The 24,095-nt window shown below is 42.5% G+C and overlaps 3 protein-coding genes across 4 annotated transcripts; 2 read left to right on the top strand and 1 right to left on the bottom strand.

The window, feature by feature from the left end:
- The first annotated feature begins 1,261 nt into the window (after positions 1-1,261).
- On the top strand, positions 1,262-14,041 carry LOC118415256 (homeobox protein prophet of Pit-1-like). Of its 2 annotated transcripts, none has more exons than XM_035819713.1 (6): positions 1,262-1,592; positions 4,224-4,468; positions 10,167-10,378; positions 11,515-11,628; positions 12,263-12,346; positions 12,683-14,041. In XM_035819713.1, exons 1-6 carry the CDS (start codon positions 1,484-1,486, stop codon positions 12,729-12,731), a joined length of 813 nt encoding a protein of 270 aa, XP_035675606.1. In that variant the 5' UTR covers positions 1,262-1,483; the 3' UTR covers positions 12,732-14,041. The 2 variants fall into 2 exon arrangements, with proteins under 2 accessions (XP_035675606.1, XP_035675613.1); XM_035819720.1 differs by having other exon boundaries at positions 1,268-1,592; positions 12,263-12,373; positions 12,683-12,777.
- A 259-nt stretch (positions 14,042-14,300) lies between these two features.
- On the bottom strand, positions 14,301-17,045 carry LOC118415270 (cell growth regulator with EF hand domain protein 1-like). Its single transcript, XM_035819732.1, has 2 exons — positions 16,441-17,045; positions 14,301-15,914 (listed from the first exon to the last, which is right to left on the bottom strand). Exons 1-2 carry the CDS (start codon positions 16,779-16,781, stop codon positions 15,608-15,610), a joined length of 648 nt encoding a protein of 215 aa, XP_035675625.1. The 5' UTR covers positions 16,782-17,045; the 3' UTR covers positions 14,301-15,607.
- A 32-nt stretch (positions 17,046-17,077) lies between these two features.
- On the top strand, positions 17,078-22,738 carry LOC118415251 (TATA box-binding protein-associated factor RNA polymerase I subunit A-like). Its single transcript, XM_035819701.1, has 11 exons — positions 17,078-17,391; positions 17,539-17,708; positions 18,031-18,095; positions 18,573-18,678; positions 19,226-19,400; positions 19,963-20,102; positions 20,248-20,400; positions 20,688-20,751; positions 21,022-21,136; positions 21,514-21,674; positions 22,131-22,738. The coding sequence occupies exons 1-11, from the start codon at positions 17,241-17,243 to the stop codon at positions 22,544-22,546; spliced, it is 1,716 nt and encodes a 571-aa protein (XP_035675594.1). The 5' UTR covers positions 17,078-17,240; the 3' UTR covers positions 22,547-22,738.
- Positions 22,739-24,095: the final 1,357 nt, after the last annotated feature.

Genomic DNA, 24,095 nt, shown 5'->3' with positions numbered 1-24,095 from the left:
ACTTCGCTAAATCTTAGTTATTCCCGCGATGTACTGAAATTCAGGCGTAACAAAGAGGGAAGACTCAGCGATTCTCCGTGCGTCTGGGGGCAGAACTTAACGGTCCCGTCACTGCATGTGTAATGAGCTGTGTTCCCGTTAGATGTAGCGGTCCTGACACCGCTTGGTTCTAATTTCACAGCTACCAACATGGGACCTACCGCTCTGCGTAGGGCAGGTAGGAGAGCGCCATAATCAAGCCTCCTTAAATCCGCCTTGTCGGGCGGGAAACGCGCTGTGAAAAGGATGCACAATGTCCCATTCATGGCGGGAAATATTAGCGAGAGCTGCGCCTTTCCCGCTGATGCGACTTGCGCCCGGAATGAAAATTAATACTCCGTGTGTTCCCAATGACTTTGCTAAAGTTTCACTGGGGCCTTTCATTCGATGGTCACCAAAACGTTACTTTCTCACCGAAGGAACGGGAAGCTAATGTGGAAGAATGAAAACAGAGGGGATGTAAGGGCTCCTCCCGGAGACTAATTAAAGGAATCGATGCCAGTGTGAAAGGGTTTGACAATCGATTCAGTGTTGCGAAGCGGGACTCATTAGTTCATCCGATATGCGCATTTATTCTTCAGCGACTTCTGCCTAATCCACCGTTGCATTGGTGCACTCCAAGTAATTAACTGGTGACTCCGTAGGCTCCCGATAGCTTCTAACTTTCCCACAAAATCTTCTGTGCCTTTTGCTGGACTTGTCACTCAGGGGGGCTCGGGTTACGGGCCCTTCCCTCTCCCCTTTCATGGACCAACTGTCTGTGACCATGTTCCTTCACAACAACTACCTGTTCACGGCAACACCACAACATGTCCTACCCACATCCTTTTGCCCCTACACTTTGTACAAGAATGTTGTTTACTTTCAACATCTCGGGTTAATGGATTTAGATCAAACACGACAGCGGCCTTTCTGTTTTAATTGTTTCTTGTAAACGTTCATTATCAGCAACACTTTACCCTTGCTAATGGCGTTATGCCCCTTTTGTGCTTGGCTGGGGAGTGCGAGATAGAATTGCTAACGGAGCCGGTAAACATGACAGGTGTGTCCCGCGAACAGCTCAATCCTGGGGCTACGACCGGCGCGTTCGCCCCTTCAAAGTCGCTTGTTCAATACTACAGTCACTGCTTCCCCACAAAAGAATCCGCATACTTAGGACGCCGTTTTGCGTGTTCATAAACGCGCAGTAATGAAAGGAACGCCCTCGTCGGTGGCAAGGATTATTCTTTTGTTTGCCCAACAAGTAAAATCGCCGTGCACGGACCAATCAGCAACCACCAAATCTAATTTAGAGGAAGGCGTGACCACTGGTTGGTCAGAGGGCAGACTCACGGTTTGGCAGGGGATCCATATAAAGTTACCAACGAAAGACTCACGGTTCTTAAAACATCCACAGCGCTTTTCCACGAACGACTGGCAAAAAAGGCAGACAATCTTGTAGAAAATGGCTGACGACCGGCTGACAGACGAGCGTGCCGAGAAGAGGAAATGTGACGACTTCGGTTCGCTCTACTTGGAGAGAACCACTGTCCGGCCCCTCGGCGCGGCTGCAGGTAAAATTAAGTTCCTTGTCAGTTGTGACCGGTTTTCTCGCCAGACCGAATGGCCACTTGCGCCGATTATTTAAGTCAATAGTTTCAGTCACTTTCAAAATCGAATATTTGTAAATTCGTTAACTTTGTCACTACACCACCCGTAGACTTTGGGCAACTATTATAAATCTCATAATGTCCTGTTTGACGCGACCAAGTGAACAAGCTGGGGAGCATTGAAACTATAATTCGCTTAGTTTGTGAGTAATTGTGTACAGAAGCTAATTTGGAATGGGTGATCTGGCAGTTACAATTGTATATATTTTGTGGATATCATTCTATTTGCGGTGATTGGGAGTGGAGTTGTTTGCAGGGTACACTTTGACAACATGCACGCGCGGCCGAAAGTGTCGTTCCGCCGCCGGCACAGCCATCGCTGCGCGCTACCGTCTGGCGACTCACCGAGAACGCAAGGAACAACATCGCTCAGAAAAAAAGTTACAAAATCTACCAACGTAGAAAAACAACAACACGTAAGCATCACGCCTAAATCTTGGTCTAGGACTAAGAGACAATTGATGTTGATTTGTTCCCTACCCTGTCCCAGAGCGTTGAAAATTCCGTGAGAAAACAATATTTGAACATGTCTAAAATGATCCCGCAGGGGGCCGCGCGTTAAGCCAACCTGCTGTCGGCGACACTTCTCCGGCACAAACCCTGCTTTACGCCGCTTCTCTACAGTCGGTGGTTCGTCTGACTTAACTCGTTAAATTTCCCAGCAATAGATAAATAAATGCCCTGACTTATGATTGTAAAGAAAAACCCTCTCCCGTAGATATCCAGAGGGGAGTGGGGAAATATTTCCTTGTTACAAATTTCCTACAAAAAAAAACTTGCGAGGTGAAATGACATTTCTTAAGCATAATGGCTTCACGAGGAAAACTTTATCCCGAATTCACGGCATATAAAATCTAATCTACACCCCTCATATTCACGAGACGATTGGATTTTCATCACGGCAATCTTGTTTGTCGTGAAGTGCTTGTGAAGAAGCCCAAGTGACGCAGACAGCGCCCAAGGTTTCAGCGCCGACACCCCGGCCGGAGAATTGGATTTTCTCTCCCCTCTACAAGCTTGATGATCCTCATTACTCCCGTCCCGATTAGATCAGTCCCATCCCCAGCTACCAAAGGACTCGTGATGTGATCAGAAACTACGTTATGGCCGGCAATTTAGACGTAGAAATATAGTAATAGGCGCGGGTTATGTAAAATGTCGGTATATGTTTGTCAAAATCAGACGACACAGGGCTCTATGAGACTTTCTATGATGAAAATTATCCTGGCGACTTTTCATACGTTACGTAAACTTGAAGCCTCGTGAAAGCACAGAATACACGTAGATAATCAAACTATATTCTGAAATATCATAGTCCAACACCTTATCACTTGTCCGTCACACAAATGTTTTCATCTTTACCGTGTTAACCATAGTAAAATTATATTTACTAACTGCATGTATCTACCTAAAATGGCCGAAAATGTCAGTTTTATGAAATACTGTTTGTGTGTTTCTTGCGCCCATTTAAGCCGGACCAACAATAATCTTGAAACAGAGAAATGGAAGGTCTCTAGTTGAATAAGGTTCGCAGTCATTAACGATAGAAAGTGTTAAATATTGCACCTTAACGCGTACCTAAAATATAAGACTCTTACCGTAGACAATCACCGCCTTTGTAGTCATTTTCAATTTCGAATAAATATCAGAGCAAATTCACATTTTACTGATCATGTACTGACATCCAGTCATTTTTCTTACCCGCGTTCCTTTCGTTATATCGGAAATCATGTACAATTGTAACGGAACATTATTCAAAAGCGGCTAAACTGAAACCGACAAAGCTATAAAATCCTATTGAAAAATTTAGTAAAAACTTCAAACCAAATATGTAGCCTTATGACTACGTTGTCAGGAACAGTGTTGATTTGGTTAATTAAACGACCTGAAATGATTTTTGAGTGACAACAGAATTACAAGTTATTGCCGTGAATGATATCATATTTTTGTGCACGGTATCATATTAAGGCGGGTCACGACTAGAGTTGACTTGTGACTGAGAGTTTGATGTGAGGAAACTAACGGCACGGTAGAGACAAGTTAAGTTAAAGGAAAAAAGAAGATCCAATTCGTTTGAATCATATACTCGGCTCAGACCCGAATATTTGATCTTTAGCTCTGCTCCTAAGATGGCTAGTGAACCCCGTGGCATACGGACGATAACTAACTTTGTTTCTAATAGATTTATAATATCGTCTGTATCATGTACGAAATCAGGTTATTATTCTCAGCAGTCAAAGTTAGGTGCAGCTTTGTGTCTGCCTCACATGGGCCGACATTGTTGTCGTCCTCTCTTCTTCTTTGTGTGGAACAAGAATCGGTCCTTTTTAGCAATCTTTTCGAGTCGACCGACTTCTGGCAATACGTCGGAGAAGGGACTGAGTAGCTGCACGCACACTTATAGAAGTGTCCATATTGGTATCTTTAGAAGAAAACTCTAACGTTCCAGCGGTGGGTTGTGAACTACAAGCAACCTGATGTTTTACCACTTGCCGATGATATGCACTGACTTCTCTGTCTACCCGCCGATCACAGAGAGCCCGGATGGAGCCTTCAAGAAGCCGAAGCCGAGTGAAGGCGCGGGGCTGGGGCGGGACGCGGCCAACACCCCGCCCAACCCCGCCATCCCGCCGACCCCCGCCCGCCGCCGACACCGCACCACCTTCACACAGGAGCAGCTGGCCCAGCTGGAGGAGGCCTTCAGCAAGAGCCACTATCCAGACATTTATGTGCGCGAGGAGCTGGCCAGAGCCACCAAACTGAACGAAGCAAGAATTCAGGTACATATATTGTACATATTCACATTCTCTCGTAGTAGAGAGGACTAAGCCACGTCCCAAATTGTCAAATGAATTTACACGTGAACAACTGTCAATACAAGGAGTTTTCTTTTACTTATAAGCACTTTTCGATAGAATCAACCTTGCACTTATGTCATACTTAAGTCTGTGTTAATGGTGAAGTGTTGTTCATGAAAATAATTTGTATCTGCGTCTTGTGTTTCTGTGTTGCTTTCTGCCTGCAGAGGGTAATGAATTTTACCTCGAAAATGGCCGTTTGTATCGCTATAGAATTTGCACTTTTCCTGCTTCATTGTCGTTTATAAGCCGTAGCGAACATTACATGTTTTAAACGTGCCGTGGCCATATGCAGTCCCTCGGATGTTCTGAGTCAAGAAGTCGCCCTGTCTGGCCACCCACAGCGGGACTTACCTTTGACAATATAGAACCCCATTGTTCAGAACATCGAGTTCAACATGCGCGGATGAATATAGGACATGTGTTATATGTTTTAGCGGACTTTGAGAAATGTCTTCATATTGATGGATTGTGTGTTAACCACGGCTTCAAGTATACAGTGTGGTGTTAGCCGCTTTCAGTTTAGCGGCAGTGCGGTAGCTACCGTGCTCTGATCTTCTCTGCCTTTTGGGAGCTCGTTGTTTCGGGCAACGTGGTGACAAATTCTGTGTGCTGCTTTTCCCCTTGTCTACCAGCAAATGTCAACTTGTCAAAGAACAATTTTAGAAACTTTTCATATCAAAATGTGTGTATCTTTCATTTTCAACACCCCATTTTGACAGTAGACAGAAGTGAAACCTTGGGCGAATGTGTGTCTTGTGCAGAATGTGTTGTGGAGAGTTCACCGGATTCTTTTCCCGGTTGAACATTACACCAACAATTTTGTGGAAGTAAAAAGAATAATCTCGCTACCTTTTCCTGCACGAAGAACAGATGCTATAGGAAGAAAAAAAGGGGAACACCAGTCGAGTTCATCTGTCGGAAAACGGAGCTTCGATTATTGTTCCCTCGCGCCCGACGAGGATTCCTGTGCATGACTAATCCTTGTCGGGAAATCTGAAATCTCCACGGGCTTAGGTATTGTTTTTCTTTGCCGCTGAGTAATAATGGTGGGTTTACTAACAGTTCAATGATCCCGAAGTGATTGCAGTTACTTCCACATCAGCAGCCCTCGGAATATCTATGGCTTTTTTCTGCCCGTGGATAATGTCAAGATTTTACTCTTGCGACATCGTCATGAATATATTTTGTCACTAAAGACGACGACTTGAGAAACAAATTCATGGTTAAGATAGAAGAAATGTATCGTTTTTTTGTCTTTTCTTTTACAAAAATGTGAGGGATTTCCGACAGATGGACCTCAGTTCCCGTGCCTTCCCTGTCGCGAAGCGCTCCTCCCTTCTTATTAACTCGGAGTCACGCAGAAGAATGGAATCACACAACAACTGAACACGACAGTGGTTCTGAATGGAGCTGTCCGTGTTCGGGGATAAAGACATCGTTAAACCAGTCGACAGTACCATTGCTCTGGGAAAAATTCGTTTCTTCTGGATTTCATTTAAAAAACGCAACCTTTGGCGTTCGTATTTTTCAGTTATTAGTCAGCTTTTGGTAATTATTTTTTGAACTGGCTATAACACTTTACCATCTGTGGTGTCGTTATGGTTCACAGTGGTGCTCTTTAGTAAAGTCCTGTCAAATGAAGTTTTCCCAGGCGAGACTTTCCGTTTGATATTGTGCTGTGTCGTGCTCATCCGTGGCGGCTTATAAAGTAGTTGTCGTGCTGAAAAGATGGGCTTTTCCACCTGTCTAAGCTGCGCCGTGACATGGTAAGGAACCAACTGACAGATTTCACATCTGACTTCAGATATCGCTACTGTGACAATCACTTACGGTTGACTGTAGGGTAACAGTGAGACAAGTGTGCTCACAGAGATCGGCTGTCGGCAGGTGCATTTAGTGGTTTACAAGCTCATATTTATGAGATGCTCGCTAGGTCTCATTAATAGGGCTGAATTGGTTTTTATTGGGAGAATAATTCAATAAAGACCCATTTCAATCCAAATAAAGATCTGAATTGAAGATCGAACTGCGCGGGCCGGAGAAAGCTCAGGTGGCGGGCGGGCGTGCCTGGGCGGCTCCCGGGCCATAGCCTGCGGAGCCCTCCACAGAATGGACCAGGGTACTCTACCAGCTTTGCTGATTCTATGCACGCGCCCAGACATTGTAACTCTTTCAAACGTGCCTTAAAAGCGCCGAGAAATTGAAGTGGTTTGGGAAGTGCGAGAGAGCAGCAAGGGAGCAGGGAACAATAGTGATGTAATGAAAGGTCCATTAGCAAGCACTTCTGTTGAAAGCGTTTTCCCTCCGTCATGTGACTACATAGAGCCAGGCCGGCCGATCGATGTGCTGAGGGAGGGGGTTCGCCCTTTTTAACGCGTTTGTCATCATGAATAGAGCTTCATTCCCCATGCAAGTCAGCAAACCTGGACGCTGGAACAGAATGTCAAACCTACAACTACGATTCCCCAACATAGGAGTATTCCAACATCCAGTAATATAATGTACTCAGTGTCCGAGACGTTTTTCATCAACTCCTTATTTGCCAGCCCGTCCGCCCCCCGGTTCGGAACCCCATAACCCCGGCCAAATTCAATCCAACGATTAACTTTTGGAAGAATCATGTTGGAGAATATTACAAAAATTGAATTTTGAAAGGTCGGGGCGAGAAATTGAGCCCTGATTACCCCGTGTATGAAGTTAGATCTGAAGTGGGTTATGCCGGTAAAGGCGGAACAAACTTTGAGCCGTCCACGTTCTTTGTGACCTGTAAACTTGTTTACTGAGCTCATAACACGGTTGTTTACCTAGATTTTATCATGAAATGATGTAGAGAAGTCTACTCCGCCCTAGTAAAATTAAAGCCATGTCCTTTTCGCTACACCGCGAAGTATCTTAGAATCTGCAATGGGAGAGCGACATATGTGACTGGCATCTACAAAGATGACCGAAAAGAAGGCACAGATTTGGTCTTCCCTGTATGATGCACAGCTTAATCTACCCGGCAAAAACAAGTCTAAATTATGAAAATTTCATATAAAGTGTACGTAGATTTACGATACGTAATTTTGATCATTTTTGAGCATCGCGGTACCAATATTCTGAGTTGGATATTGACGTTCTCTTCATAAAACACGTTATCAATTCACACACTTTTTACTTAAGGGGTGAAGGCCAACTTAAGATGACGACTTCTTACTACTCTCCAAGTCATGAATTAAGAATGGAGCGATGTCACGCCAGTGTCGAGCGGAGACCTATTGACCTCCTGGGGTTTGGTACAGGCAGGGGCCCGGCAGTTAGATGTCCCCCGGGCCTCGGGCGTGATTGTGGGGGCGGAGAGGCCGGCACTGATGAAAGTCAGGACTGACAGTTGGGCATCAGGGGTGTTGAGCTGTGCTGGGCCCGGCTTGTCTATCAGTCAAAAGCTACATCACACAAGTGCACACAGAGTACATGGTCTACTCAGACATGTATTTCACTGGACATACTGCTGAAAGGGAATCAGGCGTCATATTAAATCTAAGAGTCAAGTATAAAGTACATGTAGCGCGCACTGAGGTGGCAAATCACGAATCCAGTAGTGTAATAGGCGTAGGGAAATCATGTCGTGATACCCAGGATCAGAAGAACAGTCGAACTGACACTGTTGGGAATGGTTTTACAGCGCTACAGGCATTTTTATACTTCCGTAAATGCTGTAAATATCTGTTCGACTGAAAGGTGACGATACGCAGACTAGTCAATCTGGATATTACAGTCACTGAATCTCGACATTGGAAGTTGCCCTTAAATACGGTAAAATAAATGGCACAAATCTAAATGTTTCACTCCCTAGAACTATGGCAAAGTTAAATTGTTTTCACAAAGTTTCTTTTCATTGTAAAATTTTGATTCTACATGGTCTAAAAAGATAGTCCTCATCTATTAAAGGAAAGATGAACACAATCATTTTAGGTTGGCTGGTCTGGAGTAGAGCTAGCTAGATCTGTTCAAATCGGGTCTCTCTGGTGAACATTCAAATCCGGAAAAACTGCTGCCTTTATCCACATAGTGTCCGGAAAAATAGAATCGCTATTACACGTTTGCACCCATTCTGTATATTGACTGATCTCCCCGTCTCAATAGCGTTTTCATGTAATCTTTTGTGGTAAATAGGCAATTTTGGTGGTGAATAGGACAACAACTGTCCAGCTGCGGACAGGCTCTTGATAGTGGGCATGATAAGAGCTTACTGCTCGTGACTGGCACACGCACCTCTCTGTGATAAGCCGCTTCCTATTGTTTCCATATATCAGTGGAGGACCTCTTCAAGACACAATGTGCCCTGTAGTTCTGTCTCAGCGTGAGGTGGATCTGAACTTAATTTTCATTGTGTTTCTTTGACACGTGCGCACACTTATCCAGTTATTAACTCTGCAACCAGCAATTACGGGCGCGTTAGGAGCAGTACCGTTTAACTCCGCTTTTGTTCTGACTGGACGGGTGGCGATAACATGTACATCTGTCGTACTGTATGTCACATGCCTCTTAGCACACACACGGCGCGCGCGCACGCACACACACACACACACGCACGTGTTTGAAAAATAGGAGAATCATATTAGAATACATGAAAGGAAAGATTTTGCAAAACATAACATACTGGGGAAGGGAGATCATTTTATTATACAAACCGTAAAACCTGATCCCGATCAATGACAAAATTGTTGTTTATCACAGTAATTGTAGTCATGAAATTCGTTTAGATTAGCGGGGATTTAAACATTTGATCATTTGTTGCCAGTTTACATAGCCCTACCAGACTGCCTAAAGCACAAGAAATTTTACCACATTTCTCGTTGTTTTATGAATTTTCATTGGACAACTAAATGCACATACATTTTATTATACATACAATCCGGCACAGAAACAATTTAATTTCTGTACCTACTTGTATATAAACCAGTATAAATTGCGCGTTTAATAGCATAACACACCAGCTTCGCAGGCGCGACAGCAGCTGGTTATACAACACTGGATTCAATCGACCCGTCACACCTTACTTTTGCAAGTCTACCTGCAAGTGAAAATGCCCGTACAGTACTTGGTGGCAACGAATTCCAGTCTCTACGATAGTTTTAGGATAAAACGAACTTTGAATACATCAATTCTAGGTTGTTAACTTGAAGGTATAATTCTTACTTGTTCTTTTGTGGGCTTGTATCTTTTCTGAAGAAGTAGATACTAGTATAGAAAACAAGCGATGTTTCCTTTCCCTGTTGCTGGATGTAGCTCTTGTTTCCGTACGCTGGTACAGGTGTGGTTCCAGAACTGCCGTGCAAAGTACCATAGATTGTTTCCGTCGCTGGTACAGGTGTGGTTCCAGAACCGCCGTGCGAAGTACCATAGATGTAACTCTTGTTTCCGTACTCTGGTACAGGTGTGGTTCCAGAACCGCCGTGCGAAGTACCATAGATGTAACTCTTGTTTCCGTACTCTGGTACAGGTGTGGTTCCAGAACCGCCGTGCGAAGTACCTTAGATGTAACTCTTGTTTCCGTACTCTGGTACAGATGGGGTTCCAAAACCGCCGTGCGAAGTACCTTAGATGTAACTCTTGTTTCCGTACTCTGGTACAGGTGTGGTTCCAGAACCGCCGTGCGAAGTACCGTAAGCAGGAGAAGCAGTTGTCCAAGGCGCTGTCGCCAGTCCTGCCGCCCATGGCCTCCTGTAACAACATGATGCGGGGGATCTACCAGCCGGCCGCCGGCCACAACTCCGCAGTCCGCCCCGGGAGCTACCAGTACCAACACATGTCCAACACCATCAACCCTGCCAGCTCGTGTGCAAGGTGAAACTTCACTACATTTGTAGCATATAACACTCACTTTCTAATACAGGTGGCGACCGCTGTTCGTTCTTTCGTTCGTTCGGACACTTGTAGTGAACAGAAAAGCAATACAAGTAAATACTGTATTTGTCATAGGGCAGCAAGGATTGAACTGGTGACTCCCAGTCAGTAACTAATTGAAACCAGAACTCAACCGTGAGGTCGCTACCAGTTGAGCTACAGGGACATTCCTCTGTGATTTTTGAGCGAACACAAATTTGACAGGTCGCTCAACGAATTTCATAGACTTTTCCAACACTTAAACTGTTTTGTTGCTGCATGGTACTCTTATCCAGTGAATTATATTTTTATTGCTGATTGCTAAAATGTGACTCATTGACCGGTTAGTGGAAAGGGACCTATATGGGTTTGACTTCCATTGAAAGTTACATGAAATGTGACAGGTTGTAGATAGGGTATATACACGTACAGCAAACACCAAAATCTGGTTTCATCTACACGTATGTCTGCTTCCAATTGTAATGAATATGCATCTTTGAAACTGTCTTAGACTAGGAACTGCACACGTTTTTACGGAAATATTTATATTCTTGTAGGACATTTGACATCCCTGTCCCTGGTGCTGAACAGGCGGATATTTGGTCACATTACAGTTTACATTTTCACTCTCAAGGGAGAATTCTATAGCGATTGAACAGAATACCTCTTTATACAGAGGTGACTCTTTAACTCGACAATGGACGTAGAAGTAGTGATCATCATAGACAGGGACAGTTTGTGATTGTGATTTGCGCTGCATCTAAAAGGCAACCAGTTCAAGGTAGCCATACGGCCTTTTTGAATCCGTAGGAGTAATGGATCGTTAATCCACTGTGTCAGGGACATTGTATTGAAAATCGGAGTCCATCCCTCTCCTTCCTCTGCCGGTTACCTCCCCAACTAGTTAACTGAATTAGAAGTCAGCTACATTTTCCCATCTGGGTAGAGTGAGGAAATTTGTGTTAAGTGCCTTTCCCAGGGACACAGTGTCTAGCCAGGGATACCAGGAATCAAACTCGCGACCTCTCGATCTCGTGCCCCCTAGCCTAACCACTAGGTGATTCGACGTTCCTGACGGAAGGTGTTTTTGTTTCCAGGTACCCCCAGATGCAGATGGCGAGCTCGGCCTACGCCCCGCCACCCATGGCACAGTTCTCCATGCCTCCCACCACCAACATGGGCATGCGCGTGGAGCAGCACGACGACGACTGGTGAGCGCCTCTCATGCTGACTTGTGTATGAGTTGGGCGAAATTGATATTCACCTATAAACCATTAGCAAAAAAATTGATATGTAACGTTATAAAACAGAAGTAGAAACATCAGCCTCCATTTGTTTCCCCTTCTAACGTTTATGCAATATGACAGTATTGCTGCTCACTGGAGATGAGTCGAATACACGAGTTTTCCAACTAAGAACTCATGCATGTCAATAGGAATGTGTACAGTAGCCATTGATGTCAGTATCAACCACAAAAGCATAGCACAAACCTGTATGGTTGATATGATTTCTGTCGTTTACTATGTATTCTTTAGTTTACTTATATATTTTATGGACTCTGGACTTTCTCTTGATTTGATAAGTTCTGACTTACATTTATGTGTCGACTGACTGAGCAGCATTTTGTATTGCACATTTATGAGTACTGTAGTCTTTATTGTCGTTTAGTTCTTTTGTGGAGAGCCATTGTCTGTAAATAAACTGACAGTAGTAGTATTAGTACTTACAATTATGTATGAGGGAACACTGATGTTTCCCGACAAAATGCAGGTTTATGTACCTGTAGAATATGGGAGTCCTACCATATGCCATGTTGACTGAATATGTCATTCTCCTTGCCTTTAGGTATAACAAAAGCCTGACAGCGGCACTCAGAATGAATCCGTCCCACCATCCCAACCTGTCGGCGCCAGTGCTGCAATACCAAACGTAAGCCACAGGTGGCGCGGACGATAGGTGTGTACCGTTGGGCGCACCTCCCTGTGTTGTATAAACCAACTACATGTAGCTGCTAGATACGACAATGGGATTGGGCATGCATAAAGAAACAAAACTGTATAGTCCAAACCAGTAACAGTTGGATGTAGCATTAGCGTTAATGAAAATGTTTAAAAAGCAGGACTACATGCAATTCAACTTTCAAGCACAAAAGAAACGGCAACGGCAACGAGTAGAGGAAGCATTCATTCATTTTCAAAGTTGGTAACGTAAAACTGATTGCTATGCAACTGACAGATGTCTAAACATGCCTGTTTTGTTTTCCAGGTCTCCAGAGCGGTTCCTTTCTACTCATAGGGCGTCTCTCTTCGCCTAAACACCAACACATTCTGACATTGTAAAGAAGACTCGTTGTTTTCCTCTAGCTTACGTTGTGTTATCAAATCATACAGGAAGGAGATAGTGTAAAAGATAAGCTAGAACTTGGGAAAACTACGATCATTTTCAAACATTCTGTAATATTCGCTATCCTTATCCTTCACTGTGATATGACAGAAATATCACATCGGATACTACTTCTGCAAAAATGGGAAAGGTTTCGACCGCAAACTGAAAATTTGGAAGCACGGCAAATACTCCATCTTGTTCCTGGCGAATATAAATCCCCGCGAACATTTTCCATTGGAAAGTGAAGTGAGGGATTTTCTATGCCTAAAACAGATCCTGATCAGTGTACTTCAATGGATCATGGAACCGATAGATAAGTCACAACCACGTGCAGGAACCATAGATGAAATTCTACACGACTTGAATGAAAAGACATTGAAATCCGGTCATGTATATGAGAAGTGTATATGTAGTTATGTATACTGCTAGCTGCAGAAAATTGTTCAATGAAATGCGGATATTTTTGTATAGATGTTTCTGGTTTTGTTCATTCGTCTTTTCGTGATGAAACTCGACTCCCATAGAAAGAGGAAACTAGAGGGACGAGTTTGTGCCAAATATAAATAGTATTGTGAACACTTGCGACCAAGGTTTAGTCTTTCTCTTTATTCAAAATCTGTCATGAGTGAACTAGTACTTGGAGTGAAACAGTGTGCATATGTTAAGTTGCGTTATACCATTGACTTGTTTTCTGATGTGAGATGGAAAATTACTTCTCGTTGTGTAAGTGTTGAGATTTTCTTTATCTTTACAAGATATTTATGAAGTGTGAACAATGTTCCTGTGTGTTCGTGTGTCTGCAAAACTTGTATCGATGTAATGGCTCTGCGTTTCTGTATATCTTCTGACAAAAAATGGAAAAAATGCTATTTGCGATTCAACGGACTGATGCGTTTGTAAGGGATGCTTGATCTATCACTTCAGACTACAAGACACTGCCTTACTGTGTATAAAAGCTTAGTGCATATAAGGAAACACTAGCTGGCTCTATTAAACTTTTAAGAATGCCTTGTTGCTGTGTTAACATTAATATAGATACGACCTTAAGTATGTAGTTGTCACAACGGTAATTGCTATACAGTCACATAGCTATGTTGCGTCCATTCCAAAGAAAACTTCCGTCCTAAATAAATTCTATCTGTGCTGCGATTGTAGAAATCTTGACTGCTTTTTCTCAGAAATAATAATAAAGAAGTGACGTGGCCAATGTGTGTGTGTCATGGAATAAAGTGTGTAACAGATATGGTATGGCTTCTGTGTATTATTTTTGTAAGAAAACAGAATCAATACCATAATTAACATTACTTTGGGACTACAGTTTGACATATATATTTGTTCCCTCCCTTGGCTACATAATGATTTTTGTAACATTTTAAAGTTTGAATTTGACAAATTCACGCTATGCTGGTGATATATTTCATTCACACATCAAAACATTCACACATAATTGTGGAAAAGGGAACGTTTGATTTCTAGAAGAGACATAAAGCCTAAAGCAACTGTAAGGATATACATGTGTTTATCTAAAATTGAAGTTTTGATTTGTTGACACTTTTGGTAAGTACAAAAAAAGTATCCAACAATAATAACAAAGGAAATCATCCATAGATAGTGAATTGGACTTCACATCCAGGTAATAGAATACAAAAGTTGTTCAAGAAACTTGAGAGATTCTGTCAATGGTCAGACATTTCAGACAGCAATTGATCGTAAGATGTTAATCTGACCACTAGATAGGGAATATTTGATACAGCTCGAAACATTGCTATCATAGAATGCAAGGTTATCAGCCAATGCAAGGTTTTCTTGATTTTGTTACAATATTGTTATTTACAGTGGTAAAGCAATTGTTTTACATGCACATTATAAAAATTATATCTGCAACATGGAAGCAACTAGATTGTTGGCACATTCAGAATATGTTAACAAATAACTATTTGGTCCTAAGAGCTTATTTGATTTTCCAACAGTAATCGAAAACAAATTACTACACTAAGTATCTGAATCATACTCTTGATTCTACAATGTTGATGAAGATATTGCAATAGGTAGTCACATTATCAAATTGTAGTCATTGTGCACTATAGCTTAGAAACCCACATTACAGATCTATTATTATTCAATGGAAAAATGACAAGGATTATCATAAGTTACTTATTGCTGTATAGCATCTATAAAATGATGTTGATTCTGGAACATTTCCTGCCTGTAGACCTTCTAGTTATGACTATGTGCTTTTTCCATATATATTTGTTTGTCATACAGGCACCAGTACAATATAAAATATATCAGTGACGGTCAAAACCAGGTGCACGTGTGATGACTTCAGTTCTTCTCGCGTGTACACTTTGGGTAACCCACTCAATGTGCAGTGTAGGAAGCAGACTGAAATATCTTTAAATTCTAACAGAGAGTTTGTCCTAATGCAAATGTCAGGAGAGCTAGGCTGATAAGTAAAGGGTGCCATTTGCACTGGTATTGTTCAGTCAGTATCTGACCTTTGGCAAAATATATCTGACCCTTGTGTGTGTGTGTGTGGGGGGATCTTACCTAGAAACCTAGGTTAGTTACGTGAAACAAAATAAAGGTTCAGCATGAAAAAATATCCTAACTGTTTGCTTGAACATTTCAAATGTGACAGCCCTTAAAACAACATAAAAGATGTTATTTTGCACCTGATGTCTTACATCAAGCTCACTTTTTCTCCAGTTATCTTGCTGTCTTGTACACATATGACTATGGCTTACAGAAACAATCCATTGTATCTCAGTGTTGCAAGTATTGCTTCAGAGACATTTACAAAAATTATGATACGTTTGATTGAGATGCCTTAAATTCTGCATAATCAATGAACCCATCCCTGTTTTTGTCATCATCTCGTAAGATCTGGTCAATGGTAGCTGTTATTTCTTCCTCGGTGAGTTGTATGTTGTCGTGGCTCTTGGAGTGATCCTCGTCGTGGAAGTGCGTCATGGCGGCCACCAGCTCGATCCCGTCCAGTCTGTTGTTCTTGTCGTAGTCGTGCTGTGTGAAGTAGTGGAACTGGAGCTCCTCCTCGGACATTTCTGCCATAGACTTGCCCACCAGTGGGTCCAGGTGCTCCTTCATGTGTCTGCACAGATATATTACATTGATATCATTCATCTCCTTACATGTCAATACATGACTTAACTTGGTGTCGTGTGAGGTAATGGTGGGGTATTTGGCCCAGAACCCACAGGTCCTGGGTTTGAATCCCCTGACATGCCCTACTGGTAATACATGTATTGTGCCCTTAGGAAATACCCTTTAATTTTCCTTACATCACTCACTCACAGGTGAAAATAAGTACCTAGTTTTGAGAAGGGCTGTCCTTCAGATAGAAAGTTAAATGGAGGTCCTGTGCTTGTGGAAAGTTACACCTCAAGCAGGTAAAAGAACCCACCACATTAATTGAAATGAGCAGGGTTCCTTCCTGGTGCAGGTGGATCAAATAAATCTGTCAAGATATCCAGCTAGTACTGTTCAATACAGAGCTGGTGTGTTACTCTACCTGGCAGTTTACTGGGCATGCAATACAAAGAAATAAACAATCAATAGATATAATTTTTCATTCTGAAAAAGCATATTCGAATCATGATTCAGTTGTGAAGGCTTACTCTATGTCTTGTACATGGTCCCTGTTACGCAGTGGGTTCGGTGCCTCTCGCGGCTCATGCTCGGTGGCCGTATCAGCTAGGCTGCCCTGGTGGAAGGCGGGGTGAGCCCCGGGCTGGGCCGGCGCCGCGGCCTGTCCGTGGGCGGCCTGTGCAGCCGGCTGGCCCGCATGGCCCGGCTGTGCGTGCGCCGCTGCCTGAGCCCCTGGTGGATGGGGCACGTCCGGCTGTAGCTGCTGCTGCTGCATCTGTACAGGGTCGACAGGTTGTCCCTGCCCCTGGCATGCTGGTAAGGTGAATAATGTACAAATAGCGACAGTCGCAAACACGAGTCCACACTGCATCGTTGCGTATGATGACTTGACCCCTGGATCAAAACGTCGTCTGTTGTGGGAGGGGGGCCGGACGATTTGGCAGACAAGACGCTCGCGACAGTCTAGACCCTGGGTCCACACTGAGCTTTCCTAGAATTGCACGTGTTCAAGTTCCACAACATAAGATATAACCAGGACCAACGAAATCCACTTAAATGTGTTCAAAATCTCAGCAAAGTCGAGACTTGAACTCCGATCAAAAGTCACACACGGAAGTACACGTCTGCAGTCTGTCGCACGGCATGCTGGGGAACTCCTGACCTTTGACCTTGCGCGGGAACGGAAACAAAGTTGAACATGTCTCGTTCTGACTCTGGGTCTAAATATGTGTAGTATAACTCTTGATAAACACGCTATTTGGACATAATTACTAAGACTGACATTAGGAACTTGTATAGAACATAGATCAGCAGTCCTGTAGATGCTATAATGGATGCAGAGTCAGATGGAGGGGATGTGGAGAGTGTGTTCTCCTCCACAACCTGGACCAGTGGGGGGATGCTGGAGGGGGAAGAGGAGGAGGAGGATGGACCTCCCTTCCAGACTCTCACATCTGGGGAGAGTCCAGTGGAGACAGAAGGTACGGTTAATGTATGTAGTTGTGTTGACATAAGCTCAGTTTTCTCAGAAGTTCCGCACTGTAACTGAGGTTAGAAAGTACTCAGGACACAAGATTTGTCTTAATATGAAGGGTCCAGGTTACTTTCATATTGCTGTCTTCCCCCAGCCAACAAGGGCCTACAGTTTGTGAGTAAAGGAAACTCCCACCAGCCCATCCATGTGCCCCTGGTGCACCTGCTGCGCCGCGCCCTGCTGCAGCACAACTGGCACCAGGCAGCACACGTCATGGCGGCACTCTGCAACGAGTACAGCAACGTGGGGCACATCATCTGGCAGGTAAGGACAAACAGTACAGTACAGTAAAGTACAGTACAGTACAGTAGGGCCCTACTGCAGCACAACTGGCACCAGGCAGCTTCACAAATTTAATGTAATACATGTACGTTACTAAGCTGCTGCCTTCCTTAATTGTTTAGCATTGACAATACCCTCCACGTAGGACCTCCTATATCTGTGTTCTGTAGTTTCAACTACTGTAACACTTTCTTTTAAAACCAATGGATACACATTCTATAAAAATGGATATGTTAGAACTACGTACATGCACATTTAAATAATCAGTACCTGTAGTGTGGTTTAATTGTTTTTTCTTTTTCAGGTTGGATCAGAAGTCTTGTACAACCACCCTGGGACAGAGTCTACTCACCTACAGTCACATGCAGAGTATTCAAGTTTACTTGCTTTATTTAGAGCACATTGCAAAGACTGACATTATTTACTTGCATAGATGATCCTTTAGTTATTGTCATTTTATTTTGTATTGTTTATTCATTCAAACTACTAGGTAGTCTCAATCAATTTTAGTTGCTTTTCAATTGGGGGGGGGGGGGGCTGTGTTATGGTATTTATTCATATTACATTGAAGATGTATATAACCTTAATGTTGATGCATTCTTATAATTACCTTGGGGAGGCTCTAAACCGGGCTGAGGTTTCTACTGCTTTTGGCATGGTCTCTAATGGGCTGTCAGCCTATCAGAAAATCAACTTTGCCTAAAGAAAACATTTAATAATATGCAATTCTCTGATTGGTTGACGCGTACCACATACCTCAAACAAGGCTTAGATCCATAGTAGACTGTTTTGGTGTTAATGTTGATGAATACTTTTCTATCTGTGGCCTTTATTTACCTGCCTCAGTAATATGGAACGAGTGGTGACCTTGAACCGGTTCCAAGTTCACCTGGAGTTCATCTTCCACCTGCTGAGTAAGGGACACCTGGAAGAAGCCTATGAAACAATCAAGGTTTGCAAGTCATAAGATAAGTCATACGACTGGATAACTTCCTTAGAGCCAGACGTTCAGCTGAGTCAGATGTTCAACCTTGGCTCAACTGAGGTTCAAGACAGTAGTGCACAGATACATGTAATAGTGTAAGAAACAGTTTAGTGACAGGATCATCCTGTCCTACAAGGCACATTGTGTCTTGAAGAGGTCCTCCACTGATATATGGAAACAATAGGAAGCGGCTTATCACAGAGATCAGGTGCGTGTGCCAGTCAAGAGCAGTAAGCTCTTATCATGCCCACTATCAAGAGCCTGTCCGCAGCTGGACAGTTGTTGTCCTATTCACCGAAGAAATTGCCTATTTACCACAAAACATGAAAACGCTATTGAGATGGGGAGATCAGTCAATATACAGAAGACGTTCGAAAGTGCAATAGTGATTCCATTTTCTGACAATGTTAGACCTCTGCAAACTTACATGTAAATGCATATACAGAAGATAGTAATCTACCCTCAATGCCACAAACAAGCTTGAAGGTAAATGTGCCTGTCCTTTTTGTTTCAGTCAGGGCCACTGAGGAAGAAAAGGGCCCTATTTTTCACCAAGGCTACTCCTCCCATCTGGGTGCCTGTTGTTAAAGCCTACACTGGACTGATAGAGTACGGGCTGTGGCTGCAGGGGAGACACAGAGTCAGCCAGCTACAGGACGTTAGTGGTCTCACGGGAGGGTACGACACACGTAAGGAAACATGTTGTAAATCTTGAAAGTGTCTGCGCTGATTTTATGTTCATGTTTTTTTGTAGTGACCTCCTCACAAAGTCACGACACTGTGAATATGCATTTCCAGTATATTGCTACTGTGCTACATGATTGCTTCAACCATAGGCTTAAAACAATGCAAAAAGCTCTTTTCGCCTTCTACCACAAAATCAAGACCCCCACGAAAATATATCTAGAGTTCCATGAACACATCCCTTCAGCAAATAATCATGCGTGGTGCGGCAGCGGTGCGGCAGCGGTGCGGCAGCGGTACGGCAGTGAAGCTTGAGAAGTGTAAGTGCATAAAAAGTGTTTCCTTCATTTTTCATCTTATTTTACCAGGGTACATGTTGTAGCTAATGGTAGACAAATGTTTAAGGAAGTGGCATTCCTTGGTATTCTAACCATCTCCCTGCTGCCTAACCCTGTAATAAATACATCTTTGGTGCCATCAAGCTACATCAGCACTGAGAAGGTTAAAAGCTGTGATATCTGATGACATGACTGACTGGTGTACAGCTGTACAGTTGTGTCCTTACAGAGGAGTCTGTGATGCTGGACTCCACCCTCACCACATGTGAGGAGACTGTCCAGCGGTACGCAGGCAAGGCTGAGGACAACTTTGAAGACGTCCTGAAGGAGCCTGGAGTCTGGGACATCTTTGTGACAAAACAAGTGGAGGTGGGGGAACTTCTTTCTGTAAATCAATGCTAGGCCAATGCTGATGAGAATGAATGAGTAGGTGTTGCCACACATAGCATACAGTAGCAGCCTTGATTTGCTGAAATGCAGTATGATTTACAATGTTGTTGTTTTGTTCTCTTAGATGCTGGAATATTACGGCAGGACAGAAGAGGCAGGGAAGGTCCTACAGAGGTACTGGGAGAAGAACCCAGACAACCCAAATGCACACAAATATTACTACTTCTTCCTGAAGAAACACAACAGTCCTGAGGAAGAGAAAGTCAGAGTGCTTAAGGTTTGTTGCGTTGATAATTCCAGCATACCTGTAAAGTGCAATCTTCAGGCAATTCTTTTTGGGATGGTAAAATTTACAAGTGTTGTTATTCAGTAAAATAGCCAAGGAGCTATAAGACAAGTTTGTATGAAGCTTGATATTCATGTGGTTGCATACAGCAGAAGCACCCCCCAGTGAGCATTTTCAGTACTGCACCATTTCTGATTATGACTGACTACACTTTGTATTGATTTACCCAGCTATCTTGATTGCAATTCAACAGTGGAGTTCATGTATTTCCCATTTAGGAACTGCAGAAAATAGTGCCATCGGATGAGCTGATGTTGGACCTTTTCTGTTTGAAGCAAGAAGGTATGTACCGAATATGATGCCAGGCTTAATAACATTGATTATTGATATTTGTTTTATTTTTATTATATGTAGGGTCTATCTCTTTGATATGATCTGTTTGATGAGATATTCCACATTCCTCTGTATCATGAAATGTAACATGATGTTAAACAAATTTTACCCCATCAGTAAAAGCCTTGACACAGATATTGAAGCTGAATTGCTACTGTGTTGTTTACTGACAAGACAACTTGTACGTGTAGTATTACAGTTTGTTGTTTTCCTATGCAGATGACGTAGAAGAGTGTCTGTGTCTGCTGTTTGACCTTCTGGACCACCACTGCTGGAGGCAGGACATCAGGCCTTGGCAGAATCTGGCAGATATTCTCAGGAAGATTCACACAATGTGAGTGGGCAAGGCTCTCAGTCAGCTGGCCATTATATATACTAGTACTTGGAGCATGAGAGACTACTCTGTTTACTCTGACCACAACATACTTCTCAGATGTATGGAAGTTATATGTGTAATTATCAGTGATAAGATGTCTTTTCATTTTTCTGTGTAAAGCATTGCTGTACAGCTTTAATTTTGCTTTCAGTATAGATTTACCACCCTCAAACATTTGTGCGGTGCTGTCTTCTAGGACCTGTAAGTCTGTTCTGATGGAAATTTGCTTGTTGACAGACAAAAATTGACAGCTGGAGACAGCCGTGACTAGGAGACACACTGCTTGTCACTCATAGACAGAAACACACATTAACCTCCAAACTCTCTCTGTGCAGACAAAGTCCTTCCCTGCTGGACAGAGTGAAGCAGTGTTGGGACATCAGACAGGACTGGTGGCCTCCGTACCATTTCCCTCCCTCCTCAGCTAACCACATGGTCCAGACACACCCCGCCCTGGCCTGTGTCAAAGCTGTCGTCTGCAGCATCTTGTCAGCTGGTGAGGGAATCTTAAGGTTTCCTCCCTGGCTGAATTGGCATTTTGACCCTCCATTGTTTTCTCATTAATGAATTAGGAAAGAATGGAGTTATAATGAATTATTATAGCTGGGCACGAAAAAATTCTAAATATGACGGTTTTGACCATATGGATGACATCATAAAGTTTTCTTGCCCTTTGTATCATTTTGTTTTTCTGAGAGAAAATACAGTACTTTGGTTCATCATTTTCTAATGACTCCAAATAATCAGTAGATGTAAATCAAGATGGGTTAATGGAATTCAGCCAGGGAAGAAACTTTAAGATCTATGAAATATTTCGTTTTAACAGGATACTTAAGGTTCCTTTTATCATATTAAATTACAGCTATTTTTGTGTCAAAATTGTGTCAGATGATGACATACTGCAAGGTTGTGTCCCTCCTGTTAACATGGTTGAATCTGTTCATACTTCCAGACAGAGGATTTTCCAAAGCTGTATCCAACCTTCTGCAGCCAAATCATAGGTCTGTTTTGGAAGAGGCTGCTCAAATCGGTGATGCCTGGAGGAGATTCCTAGGCGGCAGGAGAAGTAGTAGCAGCAGTACCACCAGCAGTACCTCCAATGGACACAGGGAAAGACATAACACAAGCAGTAGTGGTAGTAATAGTGTCAGCACTGGTGGTAGTACTCCTGCAAACAGGAGAAGTAGCATTAATAGCAGCAGGAGTAGTAAAAGTAGAAGTTCAAACAGTAGCAACAGCAGTAATGTAAGTAATAGTAGTGGTAGTAGAAATAATAGTAGCAGTGATAAAAGTAATAGTAGTAGCAGCTACATCAGTGATGTGAGCAATATTACAGACAACTGTAGCATGGAGGAGAAAGCAGTGTAGCTGTTATGTTACTTGCAACCCTACTTAATAGCACTGGTGATCAGCACTGTACCTAGCTTGAAATTTTAAGCTGACGAAAATACACTTTCATCAACTTCCTGTCATTCAGTTAACATTTTTTTTGGACAGATGGGGTGAAATTTTTGTGTGTCCTTACGAGCAAATTTCTGTCCAGGGATGGATGGACAGTACTGGATACATCCCTGCTAATTAGGTATCATCTATGCCTTTCTCAATGATTCAAATGTTCTACCAAACCAGCTTGTTGGGCAAAATGATGGATTATGTTATTTATGACAGGTACATTGTACCTGTACAGGTAAACTTGTAAATAGGTAAAATATTTTGTTACTGTTTAGAATTCACTTATGGTTTTGTGGCTTCACCACAACCTGGACAAATCTGTGTTTGAAGACGTAACTGTTACCATATACGCGAACTGTCTGTTGATTGAAAAAAAATCATATGACTAGTGGTTGAGAAAATATCTCGATACAGATGCAAGTAATGTGAATATTTTGATTGGGGGTCCAAGTGTCACCAATAAATTACTTCTGATCAACAGAAAATGCATAAGGTGTTTTTTCTTGTTGTTAATCATTAACAATGACAATGACAATGACAATGAAGTTTATTGCATATTCATGCCCTCCTAGGGCTAAATGCAGTAAGTCGCATACAGAGAGTCTGATAAGTAAGCTATTCTATGTTCTACTTACGACTATATTTCTACATGCTTCCTCCCTCTTCTTAAAACATGTGAAGACGAACTTACAGAGTTCTTCTATCAAATCATAGTTAACTGATGTCATTATATATTTGAAAAAGTCTTCTTTTGTTAGTTGTGCATAATTCTGTTTTGCAAGCGTAGTACTATTAACAAAGGTATTGCGTATATCTTTATACAGTGAGCATTCTAGAAGAAAGTGCGCTTCATCTTCTATATACCTATAGTTCTTATCACAAAACATACATAATCTATCATTTGGAGGAGTTCGGGTGTATCTACCGGCTTCAATTTGTAGAGGATGATCGCTGATCCTTAGTTTAGTCATGGCTCGGCGATAGCTAAAATTTGTTATATCAAGGTATTTTTCTCTTTCATATGTATACTTGAATTTTCTGTAGGTTCTTAATTTATTCCCTTGGTTTTCTTTAATACCAGGGGAGTTAATTTCTGAGTAAAAGTTTTGAAGAAAGGTGTCTTCCAGTCTTTGTTTTATTTCAGCCTGAGCCAACGATGTGTTGTGATCACTGTTAAGCAACTAAGGTACGCAAACCCTGACTCCTCCAGGATTTTACTAACATTGGATAGCCAGCATGGTAGCTTACGTCTGTGCAAGTCCTGTTGTACAAGGAAGGCTTCAAATTGTAGGCTATTTGTTGGAACTTCTTTAACTAATCTTTTGTAATATGAATATAATCTAGTATATACTTCAATCCACAGGGGATACCTGCCCAATTCTGCTCTTGTTGCTAGATTACTCGAGTTTTTTCTTACGCCTAACATCCATTTACAAAACTTAAGATGAAGTTGTTCAATTGGTGA

The sequence above is a fragment of the Branchiostoma floridae genome, chromosome 1 (genome assembly GCF_000003815.2).
Source record: "Branchiostoma floridae strain S238N-H82 chromosome 1, Bfl_VNyyK, whole genome shotgun sequence".
In the NCBI taxonomy this organism is placed as follows: Eukaryota; Metazoa; Chordata; class Leptocardii; order Amphioxiformes; family Branchiostomatidae; genus Branchiostoma; species Branchiostoma floridae.
Note: the sequence above shows the minus strand (reverse complement) of the source record. Positions and strands in the feature narration are given on the sequence as shown.